The sequence below is a fragment of the Ctenocephalides felis genome, unplaced genomic scaffold (genome assembly GCF_003426905.1).
Source record: "Ctenocephalides felis isolate EL2017-DRISC unplaced genomic scaffold, ASM342690v1 CF-g0.4_SCAFFOLD_01886, whole genome shotgun sequence".
NCBI classification, from domain to species: Eukaryota; Metazoa; Arthropoda; class Insecta; order Siphonaptera; family Pulicidae; genus Ctenocephalides; species Ctenocephalides felis.
In genome coordinates this window covers 176979961-176994084 of record NW_020538040.1, presented here as the reverse complement: position 1 = coordinate 176994084, position 14124 = coordinate 176979961, and the positions used below count along the sequence as shown (strand labels likewise).

The following is a 14124-nucleotide window of genomic DNA, read 5'->3' as shown; positions in this document are numbered from 1 at the left end:
TGAAGATATGCAAAAATTTTCATTTTCGATATTCGTCTCATTACTATAACTACCCTACGGGAAGTTAAAAAAGCAATAAATAATTTAACTATATTGTATTTATTTATCAACTATATTATTTAACGATATTGTAAGTATGGCCATCATTCAATAAACAAAACAAAAACAAAATTATACAAGATTATAATAGTGCAAAAGTATCAGAATATATATATATTAAATTTAAATAATGTGAGTAAACGAGAAAAAAATGTAAACAAAATGTTTGATAAAAAAACAAAACTTCGAATAAAATAAAAGTTAAATAATAAAATTTTGTGATTAGTCACATGACTTGCTTAAATTTGTTTTACCCTGATTTGGTATGTATTAATATTATTTAAATCTGTTATATCTGCTAGTAATATATCGATTTATATTTATAAATTTAGACGTTTTATATTTATTCATAGAATAAAAATTTCTGAAATTGCATCATATGTACATGTATGTATGACCATACCATATATATGTACGAACATCTGTTTTTGAGAAACTACTCAAGAGTGTCTCTTCTTTCTTTCATATAACCGATGTTTGTATAAGACTATCTCACTTCGTGTACGATGCGAGTCCTTTCTTCTATGCGTGTCCTTTGTCCTACGACGAAATATTCTACCTGACTGTGTCAGTTGTGGCCAAAATTATTTTATACGTATTTTATGAACAAATATTATGTCATTGCACTTTTGTTTTAATTACATATTCTTACATCTTCTTGATAGCAATTATTATTTATATTACTATACTAGTTTATTATTTATATTAATGTTATTTAAGAGTAAAAGTTTAATTAAAAAATTAACTTAAATTCAAACGAAGATTTTTTTAAATTTATTATTGTGTACATAGAAAAGAGTGTGATTATAAAAAATGTTTGTTGGTTAGATCTTGAAGAAGGAAAGAATCCATAAGCCCAAAACGTAGAATAAAATAAGTGAAATATTAATTTTGTTTTGTGAAGATAAAATTTATTTTATATAATTCAGAAAAAAAATCAATAATAAATCTAAATATTTAAAATTTTATAAATATAAACATATTTGATATAATAATAATTAATGGCGTTTTTATTAATTTCGTTTTGAACATTTTCTAACTAACGTTTCACAGATTATGTAATTTACTAACTATCTCATATTGAAATGAATGAAAAAAGAGTTATATATAAACTTTGTTATATATAAAGTTTTTTTTAATGACTACTACACTGAATAAACTAATAACGACAAATTAATGAGCGTATACTTCGTAACATAAAATACAAAAACATAAAAACCGCCCTTTGATTAACAATGCTACACCTACACCATCAAACAAAGTGCAAGCCAAGCAGAGTTTCGTAATTTTCAGTAGACTGAAATTTGTTACGCAGTGCGTTTAGCAATTTTTGTTGAATTTAGAATTTGTTATAATATTAAAAAATATTCATAAAATATAGTAAGTCTTAGTTCGTGAATTTTGAGTGAATATTTAGTGAATAATAAAATGATCTATGATATCAAATATATAATAATTTGCTAAAAACTTATTTTGTGAACAGTTTATAATTAAAATTAAGCGGTTAAATAACATAATTTTGAGTTTTATATTTAAAGCACGTAAGTATATTTATTACTTATATAAATCAACATACATATTTAGTAAACAATGATGTATTTTATATATTCTAGATTGACTAAATTGAAATGGATGTAAAATCAGCTGTAATATAAAAACTATCACACAGCAAGAATGGATTTGGTAAAAGGTAATAAAAATATTAACAAACTTATTAAATGAAGACTTTTCAATAACTTATTATCGCTTTTGAATATTTGGTATTCGTATTTCCAACAATAGTTTTTTTGTTTTAATTTAAAACTATAATTGTGCTGTTTTAAATTAATGTTAAAATTTTCTATTTACTGTATTTTTAATTATTTCAGATTTGACTGTGATAGAGTTCTATAAAATATGAGTTTTAGATAAACTACAATTATATTTACTGCAAAATAATGCCTGAAATGTTTTTTTTGCTAAAAGCTAAGTAATTGAATTTATGAGTTTATAAAATCAATATATTTCGAAAATATTGCTATAAAATATTAATAAATTTTATCTTATTTCAGGTGTAATCATGATCGAATTCAAGAAAATGTTAAAACATGTGTGAAAATAAAAAAAACATCGAAATAATAATTAAGTCTGCAAATTGTTTGAATGGCTTGGTCTTTGTACAATTACGGCGATAGGATTAACAAAAATTATGATTATGATTTATTAATAAAATCCTCTAAATTATTATAATGACTGAAAATATTTTGATTGTTTTGTATCTTGTTATCATAAAATAATGTGTAAATTGTTAATAAAGATATCAAGATTCAATACATAAACTATTTAAAAATGTATGTATTCATTTAGAATAAATAAACTTTTATTATCAATGAGTTAAATACTGTTTTTCTATATAAATTAAATAATATTTTTAAATGTGGGTTAAATAATAATTATGAATTTGGGGTAAATATTGTTTATTTATATTGAGCTTATATTGGTTTTTTATATAGGGTAAATATTGTTTATTTATATTAATCTTATATTGGTTCTCAATATTGAGCTTATATTGGTTTTGAATGGGATTTTAATATTGTTTATCAATATTGGTTTTATATGGGGCCTTTATTGATTTTAATATTGGATTTATATGGGAAAATGTTAACAGAATAATATTATAGCAATATTGGTAAACAATATAGAGCCCATAAAAAGTACAATATTGCGCCACGATTCATTTCTACTAGGGGTCTTCTGAAACAGAAAATATTTTAAAAAAACAGAAGGGTCTTTATAAAAGAATCAACCTCATAGTGGAAAAAATTAAGGTTCAGAAAAAATCCTTAATATTAAATTTTATTTTTTTTTTCTTACCCCCTGGTGATTGGAAGAATTTGTAAGTTTATTAGACGGACCAAGTGTTGCAGCAAAGTGATGCCTCGCAGATCTCTTCAGATATAAAAATTTTATACAATGCGTAGCACCGACCCAAGTGGCTGTCACCAGAACTGTTACGCAAACTCCAAAATACATCTTCTGCATGAGTTCCGAGCAGCAGGACGCCTTGCATGATCGCAACCAGCCCGTTGGTCTTTGCGTCTGGTTGACAGTGGAAGCCTCTTGGATGAGAACGCCCGCCGACGTCGTGGTATTGTCACCGCATCCATCCTGCTGACCGCTGGTCACTAAAGGAAGAAAAAAATAAAAAAATATTAAAAAAAAGTTAAGAAAAATTATATTGTATAGTGAAAAAACTTTTTTTTTGCTTTGTAATTCTTAATTCTCGATTAATTGCATTATTTACTTAATTCATGTTATTAAGATACCGATATTTATAACATACCACTTGAACAATAAATTACCATTTGCATAATTTAATATTTCTCATATTCATTAATACAATTAATTCTTAATTTTTGTTCTTAATAATTGGTTGATAGCATTTTTCATTTTATATTATTATAATTGCATTTTCAAGACCTTCTAGAACAGTGGTCAGGAAACCGAGGTAAATTACTCCAAATGGGGTACAAATAAAATTTTTGGGAGTAAAAAGTTATTACTAATTATTATTTGATATTCATTGTATTTGCAACATAGTATGGGGTGCAATCCTTTTTGCGATGCGAGTAACATAAACTTAGACCAAAAAAATTGAGGTAATAATTAAAGAAGTTCTCGGATGCTGTTCTAGAGCTACTCTTTGGGTAAAAAGTTTAATTTATGTTAACCCAGCCTTTTTTTAGTCTTTATAGAAAAACAGAATTGATGAAGAAAAATAAGTTGTTTGTAGCTAAACTCTATTATTGTACGATAGATATAATGAATCAAATAAATGAAATTTTTTATCCCAAAGTTTAAGAGTTGCTGTACTCGCAGCACCTGGTTTTGTAAACACAAGGACCCAAAATCCCGCGTTTTGGACAACATGATATCAAGCAGTAATTATACATTTTCACGTTGCATATATTTCAGAACCTGACTTCGATCAAAAACCGTCTTCATAATGATATTTTTTTTACTATATCATAATTTTATTTGTGCGCAAAATGTATATGACTACAAAACGCTAATATACATTATTATTGCCAGCTTTGTAATTTTCAGGACAATTTGGATGTAATCTTGTAAATTTTGAGAAAACTTGGTTTGTAAAAAACTGTAAATTTGATAAAAAATATATATGTATCATCAAAAAACATAATTTGAAATATAAATATACATATTTTTGGCCACAAAATCATATATAATGGAATTGAAGAATTAATATTAATCGAAAGAAATTTAAGAGAGAAGAGGATAGACAGAATAAAAAATAAAAATAAGAATAATTCAATAATCTAAAAAATTTTGTAAATCATAATGTAGATATTTAAGATATAAAGTATAATTATATAAAAAAAATCATCGTTCGGCATATTTTCTGTCTAATATACAAAACTGCTAAATGTTCACATTTTTAAAAATCAATAAGCATTGCGCATTAAAATCACCCATTTATACTACAATATAAAATTGGGCAGTTAATCCATACAAAAAATACATATATTTTCTTTTAAGATTTGTCATAATATCTTTTAATTTTAACATATCTTAAAAATAAAGATAAAAATATGTTTCTAAGTGAAAATAGCAATTTTATGGAAAAAAAATTAATGAAAAATATCAGTTACAGGTAGGACAAGCACTAAGTTAAAAACAATTGCAAATGGAAACTTTTCGACAATACTTAACTAATTTAAAAATATATTATTACTATTAAAAAAATTCTAATAAAAATATGAATACAGGAAAGATAAATATTGGGTTGAAAAACATATGTTTAAAAGTTAGAATAGACCCACCTCCAGAATTTCTGCATTAAGTTAAAAATATATCACAATCATAAAAAAATCTAATAAAAAATATCAAATCAAATACAGTTTTTGGTTTGTTTTGTGACAAAAGCCACGTAGTTAAAAAGTTTCATCACAAAATTTTATAGGACTTTTGATTGCCAATGAAAACTAATTTGAGAGCTATATATGAAATCTGTTTTTGAAAATTTCAAATTGATTCTTAGAAACACTATTTGGTAGATTAAATAACTTGTTGATTATTGATATCAACAAGAAATTTTTTGAAGTATTCAATTTTGTAGGGAAAATGCTGAAACGTTAACTGATGTTTAAAAATGAACGGTGTTTACAGTACGCAAGTTTCAAAACTATTCTAATCCGACAATTTATAACCAAGCTGCGGATATTCTAAAATGTCACCCGAAGCACATAATCGCATTAGAAAAATGCAAACTGGCAAATAATAACATGGAAGTTAAGTTTATCCAGATATTTATAACAACTTAAGTCGTTACTTTTAACGCCTACGATATTACAAAAAAAAATCAAGCATGATAAATTTTCCTTACGTTAACAATTACATGCATCGTTCAATATAATTCAAGATCGATTACGTCAAATATTTTCCAAGTTCGTCTGACAAGAAGTTAAATTTAGAAATTCATTCGTCCATGTGACAACGTCAACGATCCCTCGAGTTTGACAAATACTTATCGTTATAGACGTCGTCTTCGATCGATACCTATTATGTTATTAGCTTAAGCTTGTGAATTAATAATCCGAAAGCGCTCTGTTTAAAATAGTACGAGACATAGGTCGAGTCTAAAAATAACGAGCATAAATTTTATATTTCATTTGGAAACATTGGAACGTACGAAAGTTATATATAATAAATGGTGGTCTGCCCGATGGCAGATCCCAAATTAATAATTTCCTTTCTTTCCCTTGTTTATTATTCCCATTACCATTTCATTTTTACTTTTCATTTCCTATTAACAATAAGAGTTAACCTGAAGATGACATACATCAAAAGTCTCAATCGTCGAGAATAAATAAATTTAAAATATGCTCTAAACAAAATTAATTAAAGTTAACCAGAATATCCGAAGAATGGTCATAATTTCACCAAAACTGTGTTGCACTTAAATGCTCATTTTTTTTCTATTTTTTTTTTCATGACAATTAAGATCAATACTACCACCCCATATCGGGTTGACTTTAATGTCTGGGACATCCTGGACATATATGTATATATAACATATAATAAAAGTAATAATAAGTTAAATAAATGATTACTCATTTTGCGTTCAGAGAAATATTTTTTAACTGTTCATTTCTATATTAGAAAATACTCGAAGCATTGTACGTATGATTTATTTTGACAAATATATAGCAATACTGAAAAGTAATTTAAAATTGTCGAAAACCGACTAAAGGCCTGTTCACACAACGCTTGTTTTATGGGCTGGATAGCATGCTTGATTTTGTCGCGGTTTCTCAAGCCGTTTGATTGATGCAAGAAAGCTTGCTAGATTTTTCGGCGAGATTTGTTTTAGCTTGCTAGATTTTTAAATGTGATAAAACCACATATCTAAACACTGCTTTCTTATTGGTTCGAACAAACTAATCCATCCACAAAAATAGCGAATATCAAAAACCCTAATCACATAAAGCTTGTCTCCTTGCTTTTTTGGTCTGCTGGCTAGCAAGCAAGTCGGCAAAATGTCGTGATGAAAAAGTTTGGAAACGTGGCTTATTTTGTAGATGGATTTGTTCGGTCGAACGAATAGGGAGGCAATATTTGGTCATAAAACAATTTTGGTCTAAAACAAATCTCACTCAAAAATCTAGCAAGTTGAAACAAATCACACTTATAAATCAAGCTTGCTGTCTCGCCAGCCCAGAACACAAATGTGTGATTCGGGATTCGTTCATAGGTCCATGATCAATCCACAAAAATAGCGCACGTTCTAATATCAAAATTTTGCCTACTTGACAAACAGCATGCTAGCCAGCAGACCAAAAAAGCAACAGAACAAGCGTCGTGTGACAGGCCTAATACATTAGTCATATTCAAGCAATTTACAATTTATCAACCGAATTGTACATATTTCGTGATACCATCACACCTGATTAATTCAATTTGCTTTCCGAAGGCAGTCGTCAACCAAGGGAAAGTGAGTTGAAATAATCTCAAAATTTCGATCCCTTCACTTTTTACAAACGAATGAATATATAATGTTATGTTAAAAATAAATAACTTACGGGAATCGGAATGCGTGATCTGCGGTACTGCGGTGAAGGGTCCGTTGATGGGATCTCCGGACGTAAGAACGACGCTCGGTGTGCGGGCTCGCCGCGGGTTGAAGATGGCCGGAATCTCGCCATCGCGCGCCATACTCTCGCCTTGTTCTGGAAATTGAATTAAAAAACATGTATAAATTATCAATTATGAAAGTAAATCAATTTGTTATTAGAATATTATTATATTTTATGAAACAAATATCAAATTGTTATTAGCTATTATCAGAAAGTCATTATATATCGGATGAGGTACTTGTACTAGTGGTCATGACATAGTGCCTTAAGACAAATTGCTGGAAATTTTCGTATCAGAAATAAATTTCAAAAAAGCTTTATTTTTTTTTTTGTTTTTGAACTTTGAAAAAAATTGATGAAAAATTCTCAATTTTTTGCAAAATTTCATTTTTGTTTTATACTTAATTTGTTTTTTTTTTTAAACTTAAAACTTTTTTTCAAAGCAATCAAGCTTCGTAGCTGTTTTAGAGACGAACTATCGAAGCGCGTAAACGCCGCGTCGAAGTCTAACTGATGAATGTTGGTACAAAACCCATAGAAATGTAAACAAATATTGTACATACTTATTAAAATCTCTATAAAATATCTGATAATTTGATGTGCATATGACTAATGTCAATTTTTAACCGCCTAGTGTCACTTTTTTATCTTCCTGTATGGTAAGTTATTGTAATCGTCCAAAAATCGTAATTGAAAATTTGAGCATTTCTTCACGTTTTGAATATTTCTGAATATTTTGGCATACGTAAGAAAAAACTGATGTGTATGTGTTTGTGTATGTACGTATGGATACCAGCTTTCGTCCACGTTTTCAGGCACACATATATAAATGGTTCAAAAAGCATTCTATCCCTCTTAATAGGATAATGTGCCTATTAGGTTTTGGCAAAGGCAGGTCCAGCCGTTTAGGAGATACGGAGCAATGAATGCAGCAAATAGAAATCGAGATCGAGAATGGACGCTTAAAATAACAACTATAAAATATTACGATGTTATTAATAAATTTAATAAAAAAAAACATTGTGTTTAAATGCTAATATGGTAATTTAAATTCAATCATTTTTAATATATTTCAGAGCAAACTTTAATTAAAAATAAAAACAAAAAAAAATCTAAAATTATTACAGTTGCCAATATCCGATTGAGTTATGAATTTATTTTCTTATAATAATCTAAGTAAATAATTTACAAATTTAAATCATTAATAAAATTAATTTCTGCGATTTTACATAGGCGCTTAGCTTGAACAATTCTGACAGACATGTTTATACAAATTGTTTTAATTACATATAATTAACAGACTATCTAGTGTATATACATTGTGTCCCAGAACTCAAAGTCAAGATGTGATAGTATTGATAAAAAATATCAAGTTAAAAGTAGTTTGAAAATTAAGAGCTTTTAACTTAGGGCTTTAGTCAAACTGTAACCATTTTTCGATTAATTTTTATTAGTTTTGTTTACCTAAACTTTGGATCCGTAACCATAAATAACATTTTTATAACCACAGCCCAAAATAAGTTTCTAATTAACACTGTTTGTAAAACTTTGAATTAAAAATTTTCAAATTGGTCTAATTTAAAAAGTCATCCTTTTGCAAGATGGTAAAATACTTGATAGTTCATAATAAAAATATATATATATACCTCAGTCTGAAAACTTAGTTATATAAACATATTTTCAATTTCATGGTTTAAAGCAAATTATATAAGTCGATTTATTTCTGAGCACATTCCATCACGGTAATTAACAAAAAGTCATTTCCTCTTTCCATACTTAATCCTTCATAATGAAATTAAGTTTTTATATTTGCTCGATTGCGCGGCAAAATGTCTTAAAATACATAAAACGTCGACTGTAACCATGGAATGGTCTCATAAAACAGTGAATAAAATCTACGTTTATTACCCAAAAAAACTAAGAATGTCCTCTGTATACATACACTTGCCATTCAGTTACAATTGAATTTATTTTGTTATACAATCTCATAAATAAACTTTGTTTTATGCTTCCTAGTAAATACACTAAATAACATTATACTCATTTTGATGTCAGAAAGTAGATTTGGCGCGGTAGCAATCGCTTCGCCAAAATCAAACCTGATTGATAAATCAGACTTTGGCAACCCATTAGATAAATAATATTTGAAATATGGTTTGGAGTTATCAGATTTTCTAACTACTCAATGTTAAGATCAATATTGATCCTAATTGCCATTGCTTGGGTGGAGCGACTAGGGCGGATGATGATTAAATAATACTAAATCCTAGCACTTAACATCTCTAGACTATGACTTTTATATATTTTTTTACATGTTTTATGTGATTTTAATGAGCATAAAACCAAAAAATAGTATATTAAGGTTTCAAAAATGATTGCAATTTTATAAATACCAACTTTTGCAAATATTTTGTACATTTCTAGTATATGCGACGAATGTATCGAATTATTGAGCTCGTGAATTTAGTTTTCGTAGGCCTTAAATAATCATAAATAAGAAATCCGCGGTTATTGATTTTCTTGTATGGCGCACACACATATTATATATATATATATATATATATATATATCTTGATAGTTTTTTCGACGTTGAAACATATTTCAAAGTAACTGGCAGCCCATTCGTCGAAATAAAAAAGGTATAAAGTATAAAAACTTTTATTTATACGTTTCGACACAAGATGTGTGTCATCATTCAGCAACACAGGACAAAAACACTCAACAAAAATTTATTTTAAAAAAATTAAACTTAATAACATATTAGAGAAAAAAACATTTTTTAGAAAAAAATGTATAACTAAACTCAAGTCGAGTCTAGATGCTCGGTATGGGCGTGCTTCTAGCTTCACAATGATGTATTTCATAACTTTCAGCAAAATTAGTTTTCAAATCGTTTAGTTATACATTTTTTTCTAAAAAATGTTTTTTTTCTCTAATATGTTATTAAGTTTAATTTTTTTAAAATAAATTTTTGTTGAGTGTTTTTGTCCTGTGTTGCTGAATGATGACACACATCTTGTGTCGAAACGTATAAATAAAAGTTTTTATACTTTATACCTTTTTTATTTCGACGAATGGGCTGCCAGTTACTTTGAAATATATATATATATATATATATATATATATATATATATATATATATGAGAATGTGGACACCATAGTTTTCATGCTCATTTTTTTTAATCTTCGGTCATTTAAAGAATATAATTTATCTCGTCATCATAATTTTCCAAAAAGTATGTTTAAAAACTTTATGATCATATGTAATTTTAATTATTATTTATATTTATTAATAATATTTAATTAATGCTTCTCTATTTAGTATTACTTCTAAATATTAAGAAAAACAAAGCTTAATCTAGTTAAGTCAGAATAATAAATAGAAATTCAATTTTTCAATCAATATTTATCATACAAATATTAATAATATTGAAAGTTATACTAAAATTTGTAGACAGTAAAATAATTATTATAATTGAAAAAGTAGTTCAACCAAGCACCATGACAAAATTACTAAATGTAACGTATTGTAACTTGTATCAATAGCTAGTAACTATTTTGGAAATAATTGTTATAAATATATATAAACTAAAATAACTCCTTTATATTTTTTATATTAATTTGTGACACCCTTAATTCGAATGTGTGAAAGTCATTCACAGATACCCATTATATATTATCGTTGTGAAATTCTATTTATATATGTATCTACATATATAAATGTATTACTACAATTCGTGGTAAAATAATTACAGAGCATGTTTAAGCTTTAAACGTGTACTTTTGTAATTAAATACATTGTTCTGTTTCATGCAAACCTTATTGTAAAAGCGTTAAATATAAAAGTAGTAATAGAGACAATAAAACCCACCGGACTTGCACACATGAGTAAAGGAATAAAACTAGTAGAACTATAAAACTACTAACGGGGCGGGGCTGTTGAGCAATATTGAGGAAATCTATGGAAAAAACTATATTTTATACCATTTTTTTTTATTTGACCTCAATTTATATCTCGATAACGCGGTGAGTGTAATATGGAAACCGTGCTATATGAGACACAGATTTAACGTACATCTATACTAATCCGTGGTGTATCTTCAAGAAACTGTAAACTGTTAAAATACTGGATAGTTTCGTTGATGAACCAATTTATATCCTTACAAAATTAAGGATATAATTAAATTAATTGAAAAAATTGAAAATTAAACGATAAATCAACCTCGGAGGGTCCATATTACTTACAAACTCTGAAGCTTGGTCGTTTTTTTATACAAATTGCATTTCCACTTAAGTGAATGAAATCGATTCAATTTACTAGAACATATGTACGAAAGTTCAAAAAAACTAGTTCAAAAATAGATCAAATATGATTTATCAGTTGTTCATGAACCAGATGGTTTTCCTACTCGAAATTCTAAATGTGCCCAAATCATTGTTCAATGTAATTCTCCATAAATGATATTCTTGCAAATTATATTGTTCAAATGTTCAAGTCATTTTAGAATTAAATTGTAAAGGTTATTCTCAACAATTCCATATTTTTATAAAATGATAGTGATTTATGGGGTTTTTGTCTAACGTATGACACTTTTACCTCAATAGGCAAAATTACAGGTACTGGAGTGCCACTAATCCTAAATTGAAGCATCAAAGCCCTCATGAGTGAAAGACAGTATTGGTCCATACTTTGTGATGATTGAAGAGGGCATGCTTTTACTTTGTATACAGAGCAACATATTGCCTTGTTACAAAACCATTACCCTCCATCGGTTTAGCATTTTGATAGTTTAATCAACATTTATGGGTTCAGTAAGATAGACCACATGTCCCCTATTACATTGAATGCAATTTGCTAAGTTTTTGGGAAAAAATTATATCTAAAATAGCATTAACTGGCCACCTTCTTTGCTTGCTCTGGATTTTTTGCTTTGGCAATGCTTTAGAAGCAATATTTTTCAAAAATTATTGAACGCATTTGCGAGAATTTGCAGACCATTTTACAAAATAATGTGTCACTGTTAAATAAGTTATTCATATCGGGTTAAAATAGTTTTAACTTTATTAGTTTATTTTATGCAATGAACTTATCAAACAAAAATTCGTAAACTAAAAGAGATTATAAAGCAAAATTATAACTCCTAAGTAAAGCATCAGCAAGTCCATTCTTTTTAGCAAATTGTAGAATACATATTTGGAGTTGCAATATGTTGCAAAAATGCAACTATTTTCATTACATACTTTTGATAATTTCTAGAATCCTGACAGCATCAAAACAGTTGAATAATATTTTATAAATTATATGCAATATGTTGCACATTTTGTGTAGCTCACTCCATAAAATAATATGTTTTGTCACAGGAGTTCTCTTCATTGACGATTTTTTTTCAATTATCGAACAAGTTGATATCAGCATTCCTGGTGTGATTTACAGGCATTAATCGAAATTGTATTTCAATATTAAAATAAACGATGGTTTATGCGAAGCGTGTAAAATGGCAGCCCTTAAATATGCGTGCTGAGGTTAGTTCTTCGTGCGGGGTTAATCAACCTTACCTTACATAACATTTTGAGTCACGAACAATCCTAGTTTTTAGGGTTTCATACACGGATTATGCTAATGAAACCGTAGTATTTTACATGCATCGACTACGTACGTCTGTCCATCACATCAAAGTAGAATGATCTAACTACTATTGTTCGAAATATAAATTGAAGCTCAAATAAATGTCAAGTTTAACCAAGATGATGAATTTCAAGTTTCGGTTTATTAAAATTTACATAGCATTGCTAAAATCGTGATTTTGCTAGATTTTGAATAATCCACCAAACATTTTTCATCTTGGTATTCAATATTATGTCAACAAATAATAAAAATCGTGATTTTGGTAACGGGCCGTCCATTAATCACAAGATGGAGGTAAAAGGTTTTAAAAAAATCACGAAATATTACAAGGAGAAGGAGAGGGCCGCAATGATATGTATTTTTATTTAATTTAAAACCTAGATTTAAAAAGCAGTCCGATTTTTTTTTTAAATTCCAAGAATTTTAGAAATTCGTCTAGGTACTTAAGTACCTAGGTATATTTGGATACCTAGGGGTGAGGAGGGTATTTATTTAAATTTAATTTTAACTTTTAAATATCACCATCTATCACCAAAAAGGAAAGAAGAGGAATACAAAATCCTTAAAATCACGTGATTAATAGTCCCCTAAGGGTTATGTGTGCTTTAAATTTATAATAAAGCTCAATTTCTAGCAAAGCATGGTTTTAAGCAACCGATTAATTTTTGTGATAAAAGTGTTGGGAATTTTATACTACAATAAATATCAAAATTCAACGGTTTTTCGTAGTGTACACAATAACTTATGATTAAAAATTATAATATCGTAGATGTTTTATTATGAAGATATCTTAATATTGTTTTATGATACGATGTTTTATAATATGGCTTGTAATCAATCCAATTCTCTAACATTGGGGTTAGAAAATTTCCCAAAAAGAAGCACCGATGCACATTAATCAATAGATTACAATTAAACTTTAAAAAGCAAATTCAATACATAATTTAAATCTATATTGAACAAGTTGTAAGTAGCATAGGCTTGAGACAAGTTGCTTAAACTTTGCGATATGTGTAAATAATTTACATTATAAAAAAAAATCGATATTTAGCAACTAAAATTGTCACGATACAATTTTTAACTTCCCGTAGGGTAAGTTATTGTAATGGGCCGAAAATCGGAATTGAAAATTTTTACATTTCTCGACGTTTTGAAGGTTTCTGAACGTTTTGGCATACCTCAGAAAAAATGGATGTGTGTGTGTGTGTGTGTGTGTGTGTGTGTGTGTATGTATGTGTGGATACAAATTTCCAGTCACGTTTT

At 27.7% G+C, this 14124-nt stretch overlaps 2 protein-coding genes across 2 annotated transcripts in view; one reads left to right on the top strand and one right to left on the bottom strand.

Annotated features, from left to right (window-relative positions):
* The window catches only part of LOC113376308 (A disintegrin and metalloproteinase with thrombospondin motifs 9-like), a 490112-nt gene that overhangs the window by 372397 nt on the left and 103591 nt on the right, over positions 1–14124 (top strand). The gene's annotated exons all lie outside the window — the stretch shown is intronic.
* LOC113378339 (putative thiamine transporter SLC35F3) overlaps positions 1–14124 on the bottom strand; it is a 56813-nt gene that overhangs the window by 17519 nt on the left and 25170 nt on the right. The window contains exons 2-3 of the mRNA XM_026618877.1: positions 7182–7328; positions 2953–3263 (exon numbers count right to left, since the gene is read on the bottom strand). Coding sequence (XP_026474662.1) covers positions 2953–3263; positions 7182–7314 — 444 coding nt within the window. The 5' untranslated portion in view covers positions 7315–7328. The remainder of the gene's footprint in view (positions 1–2952; positions 3264–7181; positions 7329–14124) is intronic.